Raw genomic sequence first — 22202 nt, 5'->3', positions numbered from 1 at the left:
AGCAGAAACCAGAAGAGGAGGGGAAGGAAGGGGAGGAACCCTCGTGAAAGGACAAACCCCTGCACGCTATGTACCACTGGCAAATCCTACCAGTGGCTGGACAAAGCTGGACTTAAAGACAGCATGGAGGCACTAATCATAGCAGCACAGGAGCAGATTCTGAGTACCAGATCAATAGAGGCTGAGATATACCATACCAGGCAACCTAGGTGCAGACTGTACAAAGATGCCCCTGAAACAATCCAGCACATAACAGCGGGATGCAAGATGGGGGGGGGGGCTTCTGATAGATGAAGCGTGTTTGCAGAGTGAAGTATTTTCAAGATACAAGGGACCCGGGTCTTAGAGGGGCCTGACGGTGAGGAAATACTTTGAGAAACACTCTGTCGACAGATCAGGTTGGTTCCCTTTTTACGGAGATGTCCGATAAAAGGCAAAAAATTTGACTCTTTACCACCAGACAACCTTGCAGAATTAAAAGTAATTAAAAGTAAAAAGTAAATATGGTTATTCGTGCGTTTCATGTTTCCATGAGTAGGAAACACTGGTTATGGGTTCAAAAAGAGAATCACTTTGTCAGGTTTTGGTTTTGTTTTGAACGGTCTGAGTTGTCATCCATGTTGTTATGTTTTGGTCCCACTTTCCTTTTCCTGTTTTATGTTGAAGGACTTCCGGTTTCTGTTCATCGTGTTAGTTTCCGCTTTACTCCCAGTCCTCATTACACACACCTGTCTCAGATCAGTAATCAGCCACCCGGATTTAAGCACCAGTAGTCACCACAGTTATCCGCCAGATCGTTGTTAGTGAATCCTTGTCTGCGCGTTCCAGCAATTATTCGTTCCGCTCATCTTGTCATCGACCCTGTTCGTATGCCTGACCGCTGATTCTCGCCTGATCCCGACTGGTACTGTAACCCTGTTTGATTCTGTTGTTGAATCCTGCTTGCTAACTGGACCTGACTAAGCCTGCTGATTCGAACACGTAAATCTGAGTCTTCTGTTATTGACCCGCGCCTGTTACCGCACCCGATTACGCCTGCTCCCTCTGTGCCTCTACCCCGTGCTTACCCGTGTATGACCTGGACTGTCTGTGACTTTGATTCTTGTATTAAAACCCCTTTAATTGTACCATCTGTCTGCTGCCTTGGCGCGGTGAATTTGGGTCCTCTCTCTGCCGTTTCGTGACACACTTAGTGTAAAAGACATGTGCACCTTAAAAGAAAAATTAGATACAAAAGATGAGATTTGAAAAAGCAAATCTATCAAAACTAAACCCCTGAAAGAAACAATAGAGAAATAAGAGTAAAGGGGAAAAAAAGAGATAACAACTCTGGGGGAAGAATTGTTTACACACACACACACACACACACAGACACACACACACACACACACACACACACACACACACACACACACACACACACACACATCATGTCGAGAGCAAATGCTCCCATTGTATCTGCTCTCTGTCCTAATGCAGAACTGAGCACAATGAGGGTAAATCCGGATCTGGACTCCTTTCCCACCATCAGCAGAAGAACCGAAGAAGAAGCGCCTGACCAACAACCAGAACGGGATGGAAGCTCTGATACCAAAGCAGCTGGAGGACACCGACCACAGCATGGCCTCACCGACTCCCACAACGTCTGCAGCCATCACGTTCTGGGCTCATCAGACTCACCAGCCACTACAAGCGTGTGTGTCTGACACAAACACCTGCTTATGACAATCAGCAAAGGAAAACAAGGACAGAGAAAAAGCAGAGTGAGCTCCATCTGAGAAGACGTGCTCTGACACAGATACTGGTTGAAACAGCAGGAGAGGCTTCAGACGTGATCGGCCCAATAGAGCTGCATCTGAGGATCCAGGAAAGGTCTTTCATCGCATTGGAGTTAGAACTGTCCCATCTACGTCAGGCTCCATCCACTGGATTTAAGTCCACTGGACTTAAAGGGAAGATGACTATTAGAGAGAAGTAATAATAATTACTGTACGTACCAGACTATTAAAGAAAAACATACTCTTTCACTGTCTTGTGCAACATCTGACAGCAAGACACCTTAACATTCATTTTTGCTTTCAACTTATGCCCAGTTAAATTTTTAGGAAGAGATCTCATGTGTAGTTTAGGTATTTGATTGATTTCCACTCCAGACAGAGTGCAGGTTACATCTACAGACATTCTAAATAATCCCTCTTTTGTTGGTGTTAACTTCAGCTTAGCTGTACTCTTATCATTAGCTGCTGAAGGGGGGCTGTAACTGAGGCCCTCACACAGGCTGCATCACAGCTTGTTTCCATGTGTTACGACCTCCAGAGACGCATCTGACCTGTCCTGTACAGCACATGTGTCTTCTGGTCCTGGAATTCCTGAAGTCCAAATGGGACACTGAAACTTCCAAGCTGGGAGAGTGGCTCCAGCAGATCCCAGGAACAACATCTGAGATCTCTGTCCAGAGTAGTGCAGCCCTAGGAACAGGACCCTCAAGCTCCCAGGCCAGGACCCAGGCTTTAGTGGTTATTCCGTTATACACACACACACACACACACGTAGATGCACAAAGAGGGAAGATATGTTCAATATTTGGTGTTGGTTCAGAAATACTTAAATAATACACAAAATTCACACCCCTTTGGAAAATGCATTTTTTATTATGAAGCACAAACACACAATAGTGATGATAAATGCATATGTTAGTCAACCTTTAAAAAACAAATATTAAAGCATAGACATAAAGAATTGTAGAATTATCCAGCCCATATAATGGAATTTAAAGTTCCTTCATCCGGTATCCTGCACCAGAACCATGTGTCTGCCACTTACTGTAGCCCAGCTGACACCTGACAATTGAATTCACGGGTTCATTCAAAAATCTTTGTCATTGACATAGTGCAGTCCAATGTCAGTTTCAGAGATCATATTTTATGAGTCATGCTGTTCCTCTATCATCTTATCACCTTCTAAGTCTGTTTTTAACTCTAGGTCAAGATTTCCTGTGCCAAGGTCTAGCGCTTGCAAGTTGGACAAGTGTGTGAAAGCGCTCTCGTCCACAGAGTCAACAGTCAAGCGGTTAAACCTGTAAATCACATAGAGACAAGCATTACATATAGGTGCTATTTTCATTTTCTACATGGACATTAATCCACACAGTTTAATTACTCGACTTGACAGCAAAAATGAGAGTTGCATTTTAGCAAATCTGTCAGGCATCAGTACAGTAAGATACCTCTCCTCCACTTCCAGCAGCTCTTAATTAGCATTACAGGGATTCCATTGAAAGAAAATAAAGAAAGAAACATGCTAGTCAGCAGCTTATATAAACAATTTGATTAGCACACAAGCCTGCAAGGGGGTCCAGCCCAATAAACACAAGGTATAAATCAGCTTTGTTGAAAATGCGCTAAAACCCCTGAATACAAATACAACAAAAGCTTTGAAAGCCTTTGCTGTATTTGTGTTGTCAATATCTGACTGCGCTATCTGCCTGCTGCTTTCAGCTGGGTTTTGTAGGGTTTGTGAGTATAAGCCTGTCTTATCTGTAATAGAAGTGGGCATTTTGCTGATTACAAACAAGTTAAAGGAGAAGGAGAGATGATATGCCACACTGCAGAACTCTGCAAACCAAAGCTCATCCATGTTTTGTAAAGTTAATTAATTAATTAATTGTGTTAATTGCAACACAAAAAAATAATTATTAGATTAATTAATCTATAGCTTCCAGTGCCACCAGTTTATTTCTGGGAATCAGTGATGTGAATTCCAAAGCTTTTTACTGTATTTAAATGTACTCTGGGCTGATCATTTATAAGATTGCAGCTGTCTGTTAGATACAGCTGCATCAGTTTACAATTTCCTTATACCCATTCTTGGGTTGTACAGTAGTTAAATAATCTTTTTTGTCAAAGATCCTGTCTTGTTTGCTCTACTTCCGGTTTTATTTTGGTATTTCCTGTTTTGTTTCTGGTCTATCTTAGTTTCCTTCTAGTAATGTGATTCACCAGAGGTAGTTTATCTGTAATCAGTTACAGTATTTAAGCACCAATATTCACCTTACTCATTTGCCATCTGTTCATGTCATTCCATAGTTCAGCCATCAAGCAATCTTGTGTAAGTCCATGGCTTTTCTTTTGTGCTCGTTTTGACCTTGCCCCTGCCTAGTCCTGTGCCTTTGCTGAAACTGGATTACTGTTTTTGACCTTTGCCTGTCCGACCACCCTGCTGGCTGCTGTTCTTGTGCCATTACCAATTAAAGACTTGATTTATCAAAGCCCTACATGAGAGCTGTGCATTTGGGCCCATCAGCCCCGCATTCCTGACACTAGGCAAATATAAATTTTCATGGAAAGTGTCTAAGATTGCGCAAGATTTTCACAGTTTAAAGTTTAAATTTTGTTTTGACTGCTTGTGCAAGCCATACTTGGAAGTGAACAAAATGTTAGCACTCGTTGAAATAGAAAAAGACATTTGACAATTGTAGAAAAGATTTCTATCTCTTACCGAAGATGTATGGACTTGATGTTTGGTGTGCCCTCAAATGAAGAAGCTGGGACGCTAGCAATGCGGTTATGTTGAAGGTAAAGATACTCCAGAGCCTCAGGCAGGTCAGATGGGATGTGTGACAACTGATTGCCGGACAAGTCTAGAGTCTAGAATTACAAGATCTGTAATTAATTTAAATACACAAATGTACTGAATAAATGTTTGTAGAACAAGAGAAATATGGTTTATACTGGTGTAACATCATCACTACCTATCTACTACTATTGTGCTATGATTTTGGATTGGGTGACTTTAGATGCAAAACATAAAAATTAAACTAATATTATCTAAAAACATTCCAAATACAGTTAAACTCAATAAGCAGCTGTAGTTTTACATTTTTGGAATATTAAAACTATTATATTATATTACTAAGTAACTATTATATTAGTGCTTCTAAACAATCTTGTTTTGCAATCTTCTTTTGCTGAATTTGTATTGTTATCCAAATACTTATTTTTTTATTTTTTTATTCTAAAAGTTAGGAAACAATGACAGCCAGACATATTGTTAACCTCTTCAGCTCCACAGCCTGAAGCCATGACCTAAAAGTTGAGATGATGATGGCAGGGGATGCCAAAACAGAACTTTTGATTCTTTAAAGGTTACTGTGTCTGAAGTGTGAAGTGACTTGTAGATGATGTGTCTGAGAGCCAATGGGAATACAATGCAGGTTTATTTTAGGTGCCGGGGCAGATTCGATGCTACAGTATTTACCTATGTACTACGTTTGATGCTATCAATGTGTTTTTTTGCTACTAGACACATTTTGAGACACATTGGTCAGATTGAGACAATGCAACTTAGAGTATTAAAAATTGTAATTAAGCAGTACAGGTGGCAAGCAATGTTTTTGCTTTGGTGCTTAACACAGACGCATGAATTTTGTGTGTCCCCTGGTCACTCACAGTGAGTGCAGTGAGCTCCATCCAGGCTCCCTGGTAGACTGAGTTCAGTTTCAGTTGGTTGTTGCTTAAGATGAGCTTCCGTAACTTTTCCATGCCTGTTAGAGCGCCATCCGGAACAGAGCTGAGTTTGTTGTTTTTAATTTCTAGCACCTGCAGGCTGCGAGGAAGACCTAGGGGCATGGAGTGAAGGCTGTTCCCTGACAAGTCCAAGGTTTCCAGCAAACGTAGCTTCCTAAAGGCTTCACGGTGCACTTTGTAGGTGCTCAGCTTGTTGTAGCTGAGGTTGAGCTCTGTCAGGTTGTAAAGCAAGGCCAGGTCATTGCGGCCAATTTCAGAAATGTGGTTGTGGAGCAGCATTAGGGTCTTTGCTCGTCGTGGCAAGCCTCTGGGAATCCGCTCCAGCAAATTGTTGTACATGTGAAGAGTATGGAGCTTTTTTAAACCCTAGAGAGAATGCAAATAAAAGGTTCAGGAAGTAAACTTTAAAGTACAAAGACAGAAATCATGAACCCCTTATAAAAAGAAAACCAACAAGGACCGAGACATCGCAGGAGGAGCCGTAGGGGGCCGGTGCATAGTGGATTTGGCAGCAGTCGAAGGCGGGAGCCTAGGCAATCCAATCCCTGGATAACCAATCTGGCTATTGGGACATGGAATGTTACGTCACTGAGGGGGGAAGGTGTCAGGTTCTGGCTCTGTTATCAGGTTTATTTTGAAGGCACCTTGTTTTTCTGTCATATCATCATGTTTTGGGTTCCAGTTTCCACTTCCTGTCTTTATTTTGGTAGTCTCCCGGTTTCTGTTTTCGGTTCCAGCTTTACTTCCGGTCCCCATTAGTCACACCTGCTCCGTATCAAGTAATCACTTCTTGTATTTAACCACCACCTGTTTCCTCAGTTCCCCGCCAGATCGTCGTATGTATGCCAGACTACCCTTTCCAGCGTTTAGTTATCCTGTTCATGTGTTTTGATCCTGCTCCGTTTTCTGACTCCTGATTCTCGCCTGCTCCCTGATCGGTACTTTTGCTTGGACAGCTCTGGAAATACGAACCTGACCGCCCGACTACGAGACGCCCTGCTCCCTCACGGTACTGTAAAACTGCTATCTTCGGTTACTGAATCTCTGCCTGTCCCTGGATCGCCTGCCCCACCGATACCGAAGCCCCTTGATTGACTGTGCATGACCTGGACTGTCTGTGATTCTGAATAAACCGTTTAACCCTACGTTCTGCCTGTGGTCTCCGTGCTGTGCATGTGGGTCCTTTCATCTGCCGTTCCGTGACAGAACGATCTGGCCAGACTTGGACCCAGCCAGCACTCAGCCGTCGCCCAGGTCAGTGACTGTTTTGTTCCTTGGTTTTTTTTTGGCGGCGAGTCTCCTTCACCTGCGAGGAATTATGGAGTTCACCTGCGCCGAGCTACCCAGCGACCTACGCGTTTATTTTCAAATCCTCGCGGAGGATTACCGACGGGCGATTAACCCGGAGAACCAGCGCAGCGCCGTGGAGGTGGCGATATTGACGCTGGAGGACGATGACAGCGCGTTAGAGCGCCCCGGTGTTCGTCGCCTCTATGAGCGGCTGTGCGCGAGGTTCGATGAGCTAAGCGACGCGCTCCGCACCACGCCAGCGCCGGTCGCACCGCCGATGGTTTCGGTTTCCTCCCCCCAGCCCCGTCGGACCGTCACGATTGCACCAGCCTGCCCAGCCCCACGTTTGCTCCGCTGGGAGGATTTCCTGCACTCGTGCGGTCCCCTGTCTCCGTGGTCTCCAGCTCAGCCGTGTTCCGTTCAGTCTCCAGTCCAGCCGCGAGCTGTTCAGTCTCCAGTCCAGCCGAGCCCTGTTCAGTCTCCAGTCCAGCCGAGCCCTGTTCAGTCTCCAGTCCAGCCGAGCCCTGTTCAGTCTCCAGTCCAGCCGAGCCCTGTTCAGTCTCCAGTCCAGTCGAGCCCAGTCCAGGTTTCAGCCCAGTCGAGCCCAGTCCAGGTTTCAGCCCAGTCGAGCCCAGTCCAGGTTTCAGCCCAGTCGAGCCCAGTCCAGGTTTCAGCCCAGTCGAGCCCAGTACAGGTCTCAGCCCAGTCGAGCCCAGTACAGGTCTCAGCCCAGTCGAGCCCAGTCCCGGTTCCAGTTCAGTCGAGCCCAGTCCAGGTTCCCGTCCAGTCGAGCCCAGTCCAGGTTCCCGTCCAGTCGAGCCCAGTCCAGTCGGGCCCAGTCCAGGTTCCAGCCCAGTCGAGCCCAGTCCAGTCGAGCCCAGTCCAGGTTCCCGTCCAGTCGAGCCCAGTCCAGGTTCCCGTCCAGTCGAGCCCAGTCCAGTCGAGCCCAGTCCAGGTTCCAGCCCAGTCGAGCCCAGTCCAGGTTCCAGCCCAGTCGAGCCCAGTCCAGTCGAGCCCAGTTCAGGTTCCAGCCCAGTCGAGCCCAGTCCAGGTTCCAGTACAGTCGAGCCCAGTACAGTCGAGCCCAGTACAGTCGAGCCCAGTGCAGTCGAGCCCAGTGCAGTCGAGCCCAGTACAGTCGAGCCCAGTACAGTCGAGCTCTGTCCCAGTTCGGTCCAGTCACGCTCCTGTCCCAGTTCGGTCCAGTCACGCGCAGGTCTTATCCCAGCCAGAGGACTCCACCTGTCGAACGGGTGCTGTGCACACCCGATCAGGCCCGACGTCTCCTCCGTCGAGCTCGGCAGCTGTAAGCAGTCATGCCGGCTCCGGAGGGGACGCCGTCCCAGTTCCTGTCGGCCATGTTGCGGCCGTTCCTGTCGGCCATGTTGCGGCCGTTCCTGTCGGCCATGTTGCGGCCGTTCCAGTCCCCGTTCCTGTCCCTGTCGGCCATGTTGAGGCCGTTCCAGTTCCTGTCCCTGTCGGCCATGTTGAGGCCGTTCCAGTTCCTGTCCCTGTCGGCCATGTCGAGGCCGTTCTTGTCCCTGTCGGCCATGTTGAGGCCGTTCCAGTTCCTGTCCCTGTCGGCCATGTCGAGGCCGTTCCAGTTCCTGTCCCTGTCGGCCATGTCGAGGCCGTTCCAGTTCCTGTCCCTGTCGGCCATGTCGAGGCCGTTCCAGTTCCTGTTCTTGTCGGCCAAGTAGATGCCGTTCCTGTCCCGGTCGGCCAAGTAGATGCCGTTCCTGTCCCGGTCGGCCAAGTAGATGCCGTTCCTGTCCCTGTCGGCCAAGTAGATGCCGTTCCTGTCCCTGTCGGCCAAGTAGATGCCGTTCCTGTCCCTGTCGGCCAAGTAGATGCCGTTCCTGTCCCTGTCAGTCTCGGGGTGGCAGTCCCGGCGGACCTCCAGGAGGAGGTCGCGCCAGCTGCAGTCCCCGCGCACCTCCAGGAGGAGGTCGCGCCAGCTGCAGTCCCCGCGCACCTCCAGGAGGAGGTCGCGCCAGCTGCAGTCCCCGCGCACCTCCAGGAGGAGGTCGCGCCAGCTGCAGTCCCCGCGCACCTCCAGGAGGAGGTCGCGCCAGCTGCAGTCCCCGCGCACCTCCAGGAGGAGGTCGCGCCAGCTGCAGTCCCCGCGCACCTCCAGGAGGAGGTCGCGCCCGTCGCAGTCTCGGCGGACCTCCAGGAGGGGGTCGCGCCCGTCGCAGTCCCGGCGGACCTCCAGGAGGGGGTCGCGCCCGTCGCAGTCCCGGCGGACCTCCAGGAGGGGGTCGCGCCCGTCGCAGTCCCGGCGGACCTCCAGGAGGGGGTCGCGCCCGTCGCAGTCCCGGCGGACCTCCAGGAGGGGGTCGCGCCCGTCGCAGTCCCGGCGGACCTCCAGGAGGGGGTTGCGCCCGTCATAGTTCTGGCCGTACCTGCATCGGTCCCTGGCGGCTCGGCTCCGGCCGCACCTGCATCAGTTCCTGGCGGCTCGGCCGCACCTGCATCGGTTCCTGGCGGCCCGGCGCTGACCGCGTTGCCACGTCTGTTCTCGCTTCGGCAGCTGGACTGGTGGCCTCGCCCTCGGCGCTTCCGGCCGTTTGGGTGGCGCTGCCTCCTGCGGCGCCGTCCGCCTCGGCTCCGCCGTCGTCATGGCCGCTCGCCTGGGGAACGCCCCCTCCTGCCACGACGATGGCGAGGCCTCTACCGCCGTCGCCCACCACGATCCTGGGACTCCCCTGCTGCCACCCTCCAAAAGAGGGGGGGGTTTTCTGGGCCCCATGGGACCGTTGGGGATGAACTCTGAGCTTCCTACTTCCGGTTTTATGAACTCCTGATTTGACCCTCCTCCAGTCCTCCCTCCACCCACCCTGCTTGTCTGCCTTGAGGGGGGGGATTCGGTCCCTCCTCCTGTGACCACCCTCCGCCCGCCCTGGTTTGGAGGGGGGGGGGGGGGCTTCCGTGGGCGCCGTGGAAGACGCCCTAGAGGGAGGGGTACTGTCAGGTTCTGGCTCTGTTATCAGGTTTATTTTGAAGGCACCTTGTTTTTCTGTCATATCATCATGTTTTGGGTTCCAGTTTTCACTTCCTGTCTTTATTTTGGTAGTCTCCCGGTTTCTGTTTTCGGTTCCAGCTTTACTTCCGGTCCCCATTAGTCACACCTGCTCCGTATCAAGTAATCACTTCTTGTATTTAACCACCACCTGTTTCCTCAGTTCCCCGCCAGATCGTCGTATGTATGCCAGACTACCCTTTCCAGCGTTTAGTTATCCTGTTCATGTGTTTTGATCCTGCTCCGTTTTCTGACTCCTGATTCTCGCCTGCTCCCTGATCGGTACTTTTGCTTGGACAGCTCTGGAAATACGAACCTGACCGCCCGACTACGAGACGCCCTGCTCCCTCACGGTACTGTAAAACTGCTATCTTCGGTTACTGAATCTCTGCCTGTCCCTGGATCCGAACCCGCCTGCCCCACCGATACCGAAGCCCCTTGATTGACTGTGCATGACCTGGACTGTCTGTGATTCTGAATAAACCGTTTAACCCTACGTTCTGCCTGTGGTCTCCGTGCTGTGCATGTGGGTCCTTTCATCTGCCGTTCCGTGACAGAAGGAGCCTGAGCTTGTGCAGGAGGTTGAGCGGTACCGGCTAGAAATAATTGGGTTCACCTCTACACACAGCCTGGGCTCTGGAACCCAACACTTTGAGACGGGCTGGACCCTCTTCTACTCTGGAGTTGCCCACGGCAAGAGGCAGTAGAACTGCAACTGGGCTGATCATTTATAAGATTGCAGAACTTTAGCCATATGTTTTGGAAACTCAAAAGCGGGGCTGAGCTGTCAACTGATCAACACCTGGTGGTGAGTAGGATCCACTGGCAGGAAAGGAGGCTGGAACGACTTGGCAGGCCCAAACGTATCGTGAGGGTCTGTTGGGAACGCCTGGCTGAACCGTCTGTCAGACGGATCTTTAACTCACACCTCCGGGAGAGCTTCAACCTGATTCCGAAGGACGTTGGAGACGTCTGAGTTGACCATGTTCTCCACCTCCATTGTCAATGCGGCCGTTCGGAGCTGCGGACGCAGGGTCTCCGGTGCCTGTCGTGGTGGTAATCCCCGAACCCGGTGGTAGACGCCGGAGGTAAGGGACGCCATCAAGCTTAAGAAGGAGTCCTATTAGGTATGGTTGACCTGTGGGACTCCTGAGGCAGCTGATGGGTACCTGAGAGGAGTTCGGGGAGGCCAAGGCTGAGGACGATCATTTGGCCTCAAAGAGATTCTGGCAAACCGATCGACGACTCAGGAGGGGAAAGCAGTCCTTCACCAACTCTGTTGAGTGGGGAGCTGTTGACCTCTACTGGGGATGTTATCGGACAGTGGAAGGAGTACTTTGAGGATCTCCTCAACCCCTTCGACACGACGTCTGCTGAGGTAGTTTGTAAGCTCCTTGGTGGCAGGGCAGTGGGGGTGGAAGAGACCTGAGTACCTCAAGTCTCTGGATGTTGTGGGGCTGTCTTGGGTGACACGCCTCTGCAACATCGAAAGTACAGTTCCTCTGGACTGAACAACTGGGGTGGTTGTCCCGCTTCACAAAAAAGGGGACAGGAGAGTATGTTCCAACTATAGAGGGATCACACTTCTTAGCCCCCCAGGAAAGTCTATGCCAGGGTACTGGAGAAGAGAATTCAGCCAATAGTCGAACCTCAGATACAGGAGGAACAATGTGGTTTTCGGCCTGGTCGTGGAACGCTGGACCAGCTTTATACTCTCAACAGGGTGCTTGAGGGTTTGTGGGAGTTAACCCAACCAGTCTACATGTGTTTTGGGGACTTGGAGTAGGCATTTGACTGCGTTCCCTCATGGTATCCTGTGGGGGGTGCTCCGAGAGTATGGCGTCCAAGGCCAGGTCTCTGTACAACCAGAGCAGGAGCTTTGTCACATTGCCAGCAGTAAGTCAGACCTCTTCCCGGTGCATGTTGGACTTCATCAGGGCTGCCCTTTGTCACTGGTTCTGTTCATTATTTTTATGGACAGAATTTCTAGGCGCAGCCAGGAGCCAGAGGGGGTCTCGTTTGGGGACCACAGGATTGCGTCTCTGCTTTTTGCAGATGATATTGTCCTGTTGGCTTCATCGGGCCAGGACCTTCAGCGTGCGCTGGTGTGACGCGGCTGGGATGAGAATCAGTTCCTCCATTCTGAGGCCATGGTTCTCGACCAGAAAAAGGTGGCTTGCTCTCTCCAGGTTGGAGGAGAGTTCCTGCCCCAAGTGGAGGAGTTCAAGTATCTTGGGGTTTTGAGTGAGGAAAGGAAGGAGCGTGAGATTGACAGACGGATCGGTTCGCCGGCTGTAGTAATGCGGTCGGTGTATCGGTCCGTCGTGGTGAAGAGGGAGCTGAGCCGAAAGAAGAAGCTCTCAATTTACCAGTCAATCTACGTTCCTACCCTCACCTATGGTCGTGAGCTTTGGGTCATGACCGAAAGGGCAAGATTACGGATACAAGTGGCCGAAATAAGCTTCCTTCGTAGGGTGGCTGGGCGCTTCCTTAAAGATAAGGTGAGGAGTTCGGAGTAGAGTCGCTGCTCCTCTACATCGAGAGGAGCCAGTTGAGGCTCCTCTCAGTTGTGGCTCGGGCATCTGGTTTGGATGCCTCCTGGACGCCTCACTGGGGAGGTGGTCCAGGCATGTCCCACCGGTAGGAAGACCCAGGACATGCTGGAAAGACTATGTCTCTCGGCTGGCCTGGGAACGCCTTGGGGTCCCACCGGAAGAGCTGACGGAAGTGTCTGGGGAGTGGGAAGTCTGAAACTCTTTGCTCAGACTGCTGCCCCCGCGAACCGGCCCCGGAAAAGCGCTTGAAAATGGATAGATAGATTAAATGTCCATATAAGTCTGTTTTATAATGAAGAATGCAGAAAAAAAACCTGAAAAGCAGTTGGGTAAATGGAACGTGAGCGGAGCTTGTTATTGTGAAGAAGCAGGTACTCAAGATTTCGAACTGATGTAAGAGCGTCTCCTGGGATGCTGCGAATGGCGTTCTTCTCAAGATGCAGAAGCACTAGATTACGAGGCAGACCTTTGGGGACGACAGTCAGGTTGTTATTGGACAAGTCCAGACACTCCAGGCTGGTCAGTTGGCTGCCACAATAGAGCGAAAAGGAAACCAGTTATAATCACCTATAATGTTTTTGTGTTGTGTTTGCGTTGCTGGGAACTTACAGCTGCTGTCATCTTATTCACACTACAAAATCAAACCAAATGTATAAATCATCTATAAAAACAATGATTTGCAAATCTCACAAATTTATAATTTACTGATCACAGGGCACAACCAACATCTAATGTAGGATGTCGGAAGTCAACATGTGCTAATACTTTCCATTAAATGGAAAAATCAGTTACAAGATCTGATTACATGTTGATGAGATCTGCAAATCTTGTCATTCTGTTTTATCTATGTTTTATACATCAACAGTGCTGTAGCATTGCAATGATATAATGCAATAAACATTTTTATTCACGTCTACCTGAAAGTCTCATTATCCATGCCCTCGTTGCTTAGAAGATTGTTCTGGAGATACAATTCTCTGAGGTTTTGCAAGTTGTCAAAAGCTCCTGCTGGGATTTTCTCCAACTTGTTACTCTGCAATCATAGGTGTGATTGTTATTTAACCATAATGTATTTATGAATGAAAGCAAAGAAAGTGCCTCAGTGGTGCAAGTGCCTTCAGGTGAAGACGGTACAGGCTGGATGGAAAGCTTTTAGGCACAACTCGCAGAAAGTTGCTTGACATGGTGAGGATTTCCAGGTTGTCAGACATTTTGAACATGTTGTCAGGAAGCCCTGCATCAGTCAGCATGTTGTTATGTAGGTACACAGACCTCGGAGGAAATGACAAGAGGCACCGTCATGAATTCTTCTAGGGCAAGGAATACTATTTCACACAAATAAACAAATTTGTACCTTAGTTTTGGTTTATGTCCAAATGTATAAGGATAGATCTTTGTAAGCTGATTGGCAGCAAAGTCAGCGCTTACCAAAGAGGGTGGTAAAACCTTTGGTGCTGAAGTGAGCTGCAATACAAGAACAAGAGCAACACAGTAACTAAATTTCTGTAGCACAAAGGACACCAGAAAATCAAAAATATTAATATCATCTTTTTTTAATACCGAGGGAAGTGCTCTCTAATCAATATATGACAAATCTATATGATAAGGCTGAAAATAGTGCAATTTTCACCTTCACTTTTCACTCTAAAATTCACAATTCTTATATTTATTTGTATTCTTACATATCCAGTTTGATTATTTAACATTGTGTAGTCATGAGACCATCTACAGATCTTTTTTTGCTCCCTCTGTGCCCAGGGTCAGTAACATTTTACTATGACCAGCTGGCACAGCCATACTGGAGGAGATCACTGGAAGCATAAACTCACGATGAAAGGAAACCTCCACGTCTCCCTGTCAGCTGGTAATTTGTCAATGAATCAGAACAGAGTGGAACAGTGGTCTTTCACTTGCATAGCGCTTTTCTACCTTAGTGATACTCAAAGCACTTTTACCATTGCATTCACATTAACGCACACATTCGTGCACCAGTCACAGAGCTGCTATACAGCTTATGCTGAAACCGGGGGCAACTTAGGGTTCGGTGTCTTGCCCAAGGGGAAGCCAGTAATCACAACAGGAATCCTATGATTGGTGGACAACAGCTGTATCTCTTGAGCCAGTGCCATCCCAAAGATAGTTGATAAACCTGCCATACCATCGTGTAGGAAAGATAGTAAAGAGGTTACACAATCCTGTGTAGTACATACCCTGTTATTTGCCAAGTATAAATAAGCCAGTTTTTCAAGCATCTCAAAACCTTCATCTTGAAGACCTGTAAAGACAAAACCAAAAAAATGGATGAAACCAAAAAAAGACAACCTAAATGGACAAATCATTTGTTATGTTATCACAAGACATATTTACTGTATATTTACTTTTACGCATTACACAGATTCTAAACAGGCAAATGAAGTGAACTACACATGCGGCATAACATTCCAGAAAATTTCATGAAGCACTGCCTAAAAGAAAACAATAATGTGATCTATTTAATCTACTTTGATTGTTTCACCCTTTTTCCTGTATTCAAAATCATTTTCCTTCCCTACTTCTTTTTATTTATCCTTTTTAAATTTTAAATCAATTTGTTATTTCTTCATTGTTTACACTATATAGACATATACAAATCCAGCTGTGGGCCGTCAGAGTGACCAGAGCAGGCTCCTGTGCACTGTAAGTGAGCAAATGCAATGATCTGAAACAGACGATCAGATCTTGACACCAAGGACAGCTAGAATGTTGAATAATGAATGTGACATGTACGTGTCCTGTGATAGTGTCACGAGCCGTCATCAATGACAGTTTTGGACTGCATCGAAGCCAGAGAGGAATATCAGAGTTGGAGAAAGTAAATTACTTCAATAAGAGAAATAAAACAGAGTACAACAAATTCAAGGCAGATAGGCAAAACAAAAACACTCAAAACTAAAATGGAAAAAACAGTAGCAAAACAAGAGATCTGTGGCACTAGAGACAGGGACAGGAGCTAAGACACAAGGGAGAGGAGCTAGCTTTGGACTAAGAGCTGTGGAATTACTGTATGGGGACAGAAGCTGTTGAGCTACGGAGCTGGAGTAAGAGGAAGCACTACGGTAACTAAACACAACTTAACTTAACTGGTACACATGACTATACATAGCATAAATGAACTGGACTGGAAGTGGGAGTGGTCCAGATAACGGGTGTGGCTTGGGAAGAGAGCAAAATAGACAAAGGCTGGCTCTGCCAGGGATCCTGACAGATTGAGCCTGAGGCCTTGAAATACAACACACTGCAAAATGTCTGAACTAAACCCAGAGATCCATTAGCTATCAACTTACCAGTATTAGCTATTTATGATGGCTAAAGGAAACAAGTGATACTGTATATATGGTTACAGGTATATATCCATATTATTTCAAGATGGACCTTTCATGAAAGCTGAAACTTATGAAAAGATGCTGGCCATCCCCTGTACTAGTTATCGTCTCGTTAGTGAAATTGTGATAATAGTGAAATATATGAAATTGCGACTGCCTATTTTATTCGACAAACATGTTTAAACTCACATATTGTACTGTTGGAGGAATAAAACTTTGTTGACTAATTAACTGTCACGGCTCGTGAGATGACTGACCCACATGCACAGCACAGGAGGCAGATAGGTAAGCTTCAGGATTTAATGGCAGTCTTTTTGTCAGGATACAGACAGAGGGAAGGCACAAAGGGAGCAGGAAGAATCTCCGTGAGAGCCACTCTGCCCCTCAGGAACTCTTGCCTCCGGCTACGTGCGGGACGCGTGGGATTCCTGGTGCCCCGTGTTGTCTGGGGCCTCTGTCCACCAAGGATGCGAAGGATATATTCATATTTTGGACTGTGATAACAGGGCTACTCACGATTGGCTTTGGTGGTGCCCTGCTTTATTGGAAGATTGAAAAATCTGCAGCCGGCTTATTGGCATGTCCACCTGCTGTGGAGTTACAAACACAGGTGGGGGCCATGTTTATTCGGCTCGATGGACTGAGAAGTAACATCTCAGCTCGTTCGGATGATTTGCATCAGAGGATGACCCGGATTAAGCGACTGAGAAGTAACATCTCAGCTCGTTCGGATGATATGCATGAGAGGATGACCTGGATTGCTGGACTGACTAATAAGATCTCAACCCGTTCGGAGGAGGACAAGAGACAAACGGATAACATCTGCAGACAGACTGAACACTTGGTGAATATGGTGACAGCCTTGTCTGACAGGCTTGAGGAGATTGTGAATCTATGGATTGTTAAAATGTACTAGAATTGGCTGTATATTATTCTGTCCCTTCTCCCTCACCCCCACACCTTACTGCTCTCCGACCTTATCTATATTATCTATTCTATTGCAAGGTTTCTACTTGTACTGTGTACTCTGTATTGTCTTTGTACTGCAACTTGCTTCCACTGTCAGTGGGGACGTGGCACCGCAAATGGCTGCCTGGGTGTGCCAACACCAAGACAAGTTCCTAGTTCTATTAAGTGCACTCCACAGGACCTAGCAATAAAGCTCTTTCTGATTCTGATCAGATATCGCAACAGTACAGACAGGAGGTTACGGTATCAAAAACAAGACAGATTATGAATGCTAGAAAAAGTTACAAGGTGAATACTGGTGATTAAATACAAATCAATGATTAACAGATTGGCAACAGCTGAGCTAACTATGACCGGAAGTAGAGCGTAAATGAAATGAATGATAAGTGTGATTCTGTATGGATTGTTCACTGTGATATCATACTGACGGTATTATAAGGTGTATTCATTTAAGTAGGACTACGTACGGTAGGACGCACAGCCCACCACTGCACATAACACAGCTAGTATCAATAATAACAATGACTATTTAGCCCTTAACCACTTGAACAGCGATAACGAAAGGTTACACAAAGGTTAGGAGGCGATAGTGTAGCTACTGTAATTATTAAATATATTATATTGTTCCTTGTCTATTGGTCTGGTCTCAGTCCCTATTTAGAGCAGACCTAGTTTAAGATAGTAAACTTTACATACTTTCTTTTTAAGAATGTTTGGTCAGTCTGTGGGTCCTGGTAGCTGTCTAGTGTCTGTGTAGAGTTTTTTAATAGATGCCCTGGCTAAAGCTGATACCAGCAACCCCTGAATGTAATAGAATAATCTATCTATTTGAAATATTAATTTATGCAGAAATCAATAATCCAATTTTCTGTAGTTACACAGTCTTTGTAAATCTGTGTATCCATTTATTTAGTTACACACCAGTATGGAAGCTAAATAATCTCCCAGTACAAGAAAAAATTGCTTTAAACTGACACTAAAAAGAAAGACACATACTGTAGCTGTGCAGAGAAAACAAGTCTTAATCCTGCTATATCCAAAACAGTCTCCCAAGAAAGTATTTAATTTGTTGTTTGGCTGTCTGCCAGCTTTGTACCAGGTGTTGAGTGTGTCAGAGTGTTTACCTTCAGTAGTGAGCCAATTGTTCTGAAGGTTAAGAGTCTCAAGCTGAGTCAGATGGAAAATGTGCTCCTCTGTTATCTCCTTGATTTTGTTGTTCTGGTGTGAAGACAAAAAATACATATTAAATACTATCATACCTAGATTGATTCACCGATAACTAATTTCTGGCTTGGCAAAATTCAGGTGTCTATTGCTGCCTGGACAGTGACCTAGCTGTCATCTCTTTGGCTTAGTATCACTAGGACATCACAGTACATCTAAAGTAAAAAAACGGGCTTAAACTGCCAGCTTTCTATTTGATTAGCTTTAGCTTTCTATATGTCTTACTAATTGGCTTTTCCATCCCATCAGAGCTATGCTTGGTTTGCTTCATTGGAAGTACAATTCTCCATTGACCTGCCACCACTAGGCATCCACCCCTGTTCTGTCCAGCTCACAGTCTGAGCAGCCAGTGTGTTTTAACATTCCCTGGTAAGCGTTTAGTTCCAGCGGCACTAGATGCCGTTTAGTCAGTTTGGCAGTGTTAGGAAAAAAACCTTTGTTCGTTGGTCAGCTGCAGCAACTGTTCCCTCACTGCTCCTGAGCTTTAGGTTTGAGGGAGTGCGACTTTCCTGCAGCTTTGTAACACAGAACAGCAGAAACTTCCATTCTGATTGAGAAAATTGTTAACCCCTCCACTGTTCAGCTTTTGCTTCTCCACTTGCTGAGAATTCATCCTGTGCTCTGCCCTCTCCTCAGGTTTGTCCTAACCTCATGACGTAGCACCAAAATCAATGGATTACATGAGAATGCCAGTGTGCCATGGCGTAATGTCTATTTGAGCGTTACATGTGTTAACGAACTACTTATTATTTATTATTATTATTATTATGTAAAAATGTAATTGAATATTCTGCAATAGACAAATCAGTAACTCAGCAAAATACAGCTGACATGCATCTTCTGTTGCTGAGGCCAAGACTAAGGGTATAATACTGTCAAAAACAAACAGGAATTTTTGTATTTCATTTCTGATTAAGTGTACATAATTATTATAGAAGCACTAGTAGTAGTCTTTCATATAATGTGAGGGAGGGTGTGTGCTGACATAAATTTAAACATAAATACATTTGATCTCTCTTTTACATTTTCCACTTAAGCAAATGATGTAGTAACAAGGTCCAGCAAGTGCCAATCACGTTTACTCCGTCTTCCACCAATGCCCCAAACATCACTGTCAGCTATAGCTCACACTGATTGAATTTCCATAGTACATGTTGTTACATGCTGTTTGTTTTATTCAACCTAAATATCTCCAGGACCCGGAGACGGGCAGCCAGGATTGTAGCCAACCCCTCTTATCCAGGACATGAACACTTTGAGCCTCTCATCCACTTTACTCCACTGTATATAGTCTGTTCATAACTTATTTTAATAATTTATCCTTAATTGCACTATTCAAGTTACCATTTTATGCTGAGATGCACCACCTGCCAACACCAAGTCAAATTCCTCGTTCTGTAAAGTGTCCTCTACAGGATCTGGCAATAACAATAATGACAGAGGGGAAAATTGCATTTGTATACACAGATACACACCTGAAGAGAGAGCTGGCTGGTTTTCTCTGACAGCTTAGCCGGAAAGTCTGTAAGGTCAACTCCAGCACAGTCCACTGCTCCCTCTGTTGTACAGCTGCAGTCTGGAGGACATTGTACTGGCTCAGATTTTGTCGTCATATTTGCCTCCCTGATTATCTCCTCCTCCTCTTCTTCCTCTTGCTCAAGAGTGGACTGGCAACGCACCAAACTCCAGGCCAAAAGAATCACACTAAGGGCCTGCACAGTGGAATGCTTGGGAAAGACCATGTCCACTGCTGAAATTTCCTGTTACACAAGAACATGCACACGGAAACTAAAAGTATCAGGTGACAAAGCATTTTGGTTGTGGGAACAGTCCTTGTAAAAAAACCCTTCCACATTTTGGGCACTGACCTAGCACTAGATGTTTTTGAGACAGTCCTAATTGACAAGTTTGCAAGTATAATAGTGGGGTTGGACTTTTAATGTCAGTCATCATTTTGCTAAATGCCTGCTCAGACTTTAAAGAGGTGAGTGAATGGTTGGTGAATTCCACATAATTTTAGAGAAAACACTGCATACACAACCCTGACATCAACAACAACTTTAAGGTTTATATATCAAACAACCGGCAAGCTGCTGAGATGGATGTAATAATAAATATGTCAGTATGGGTCCAGGCCTGTAATTTTTTGCTTTATGCAGAATTCTTCTAAATCTACTTTAAAAATGGCAGGTCTACACATCCAGTTTAGCTGCAGTTTATCTGACGCTTTGCACATTTGACAGAGACATCAAGCATTACATATTAGTATACATTATGTAATACAAATTGTACAATTTAAACCCTTGCAAGATTTTACAGACTGTTCAAGACTGTTACCCATAGTGCAGCTAAATTAGCCAGCTATGTCTGGAGAAGAGGTGATGTTTAACAGTATCACACTGTACATATGGAAATAAACTGTCAAACCAGGGACATTAAGTGATCCAGCTCAATTAACTACACCACATAAGTAACTGTACTCTTTAAAGTGTATATTGTCACTGCTGTTAATCTTGTTAGAATGCTGACATACTCATGCTGTTACGTTAGACATCACTTAGCAGGCTGTTTGCTCTCAAAGGGAATCTGGTCACTTTTACATGTTTTTTTCATGAAATTTTATTGAAATTATCACAAATTCCTCAGAGTAGCTTTGTGAAGCTTTGATTGCAGTAAGTAAAACTCTGTATGCTGTAGAATGCTGTCACAACAAACAAATCACAAATGGATATGCATACAGTACCAATATTTCATTTATAGTAAGAATATACTGCACATTATTTATCCTCCAAGACTATCCAGGCAGTGACATGTGCAACACATTTTTTTAAATTAAAAAAATAAAAACATTGTTTACGCACCAGGTCAACAACAAATACAGATGCTCTGTGTCTGTGCTCCTTTTCTCTGTTAAGTGTGAAGCTTCAGTTTTCACTGAATGTAATGTCTAATTTGGAAAGAAAACATACACATGCACGCAAATTAAAGTTAGGACGTGCCGATCTGTGTGTGCGGATGAAACAAAGTTATGTAAAATAGCTTTTGTAGTTGTTTCAAAAGTGACAGACTACCAACAAATGTCCAAGTGCAAACAATATTTAGCACCACATATCCACCCTGACAATCAGACAACCTTGGCTAGAATATGAAGACCAAACATCAGGGACAAATGGGAATATTAAGCCTTCAATGCAGCAGCATAGTAACATTACCTTATAATTTAAAGCCTTGAAGTGACAACAGTCTGTATTGGCAGATATGCTTGGCATTTTTTTGTTTATATACTGTTCAGGTCTTTTCAGCTGAGATCATTGAGTGACTGTGCTGAACTACACTGAATCAAATAAAATACAACACAACTGTTGAGCATAGATGAATGATGTTGGCACTTAAAGCTCAGTCTTACACAAAACATGCAGTGGTAAAGTCTGTAAATGCACGATTCTGGTCTACTGATGTACTTTACCCCTTTGTTGAAACACACTGAAGTCCAATGTTCAGTCTAAACACGGGCCGTCACATAGCAGGCAGGGAGAAGCTAGGGGAGGGAGCAGATATCCTCCAGATGTAGAGGAGAAGTGAGAGTGGGAGAGGGAAAGCAGTGAGAACAAATGGAAGGGGAATAGGCCAGAGTGAAAAGGAAGGGAGTGAGTAAGAGACAGCTATGACCTGACTGGAAGCCAAAACACAAATTCCTGTTTTTCTTATATTTAAACTGATTTTTACCCCCTCAATGTAGCAGGTCGTTTAGTTTTAATGTTGTAGTGCTGTACTGGAGCTTGGTCCGGTAACGTTTCGCCCAGATTCATTAAAACCTTTCCAAACCCACAAAGATTCTAATCAGAAAAAGTAAAAGAGACAGAAACACGTTCTTCTCCAAGGTAAACAAAACTCACTGTAGTATAGATTACTGTTAAACATGATGCAGTTCATAAATATACTAAATGTGTCTCTGTTTCTAAATAGTTCTGAGGTACTTTCATGGAATCCAGACACAGACAAATTGTGCTAAGTTCTAAGTAAAAAAATAGAAGAACCCTGTCAAAAAAAAGCACCAGAGTGTGAGCTAATGTCCTGTTTGTCTAGAATGAGTTTTTAAAAAGCTTTTAAATATCTCCTAACATCAAGCAGCATTAGCATAGTTTATTAAACTGTGATCATTACAATAAAAAAAGCTTGTATTTGTTTTTGTCTGGTAATTCTTACTTTTTGTTTCATGTTTTCCTATCATTAAAATAATTCCAATGTTCTTAAA

The 22202-nt window shown here is 45.8% G+C and overlaps 1 protein-coding gene and 1 long non-coding RNA gene across 4 annotated transcripts; one reads left to right on the top strand and one right to left on the bottom strand.

Moving 5' to 3' along the window:
• The first annotated feature begins 647 nt into the window (after window positions 1-647).
• LOC129603952 (uncharacterized) lies at window positions 648-4718 on the top strand. Its single transcript, XR_008694392.1, has 2 exons — window positions 648-904; window positions 1480-4718. It is a non-coding gene; the product is annotated as an uncharacterized LOC129603952 (long non-coding RNA).
• On the bottom strand, window positions 2632-21561 carry podn (podocan). Of its 3 annotated transcripts, XM_029146180.3 has the most exons (12): window positions 21414-21551; window positions 20809-20894; window positions 19423-19707; window positions 17848-17941; window positions 14603-14667; window positions 13747-13856; window positions 13508-13664; window positions 13310-13425; window positions 12707-12920; window positions 5448-5891; window positions 4498-4646; window positions 2632-3076 (listed from the first exon to the last, which is right to left on the bottom strand). In XM_029146180.3, the coding sequence occupies exons 3-12, from the start codon at window positions 19687-19689 to the stop codon at window positions 2923-2925; spliced, it is 1770 nt and encodes a 589-aa protein (XP_029002013.1). In that variant the 5' UTR covers window positions 19690-19707; window positions 20809-20894; window positions 21414-21551; the 3' UTR covers window positions 2632-2922. The 3 variants fall into 3 exon arrangements, with proteins under 3 accessions (XP_029002013.1, XP_029002015.1, XP_040926157.1); XM_029146182.3 differs by lacking the exon at window positions 20809-20894 and having other exon boundaries at window positions 21414-21561; XM_041070223.2 differs by lacking the exons at window positions 20809-20894; window positions 21414-21551 and having other exon boundaries at window positions 19423-20796.
• Between the last annotated feature and the right edge of the window lie 641 nt (window positions 21562-22202).

Source organism: Betta splendens, chromosome 4, assembly GCF_900634795.4.
Source record: "Betta splendens chromosome 4, fBetSpl5.4, whole genome shotgun sequence".
Taxonomy (NCBI): Eukaryota; Metazoa; Chordata; class Actinopteri; order Anabantiformes; family Osphronemidae; genus Betta; species Betta splendens.
Note: the sequence above shows the minus strand (reverse complement) of the source record. Positions and strands in the feature narration are given on the sequence as shown.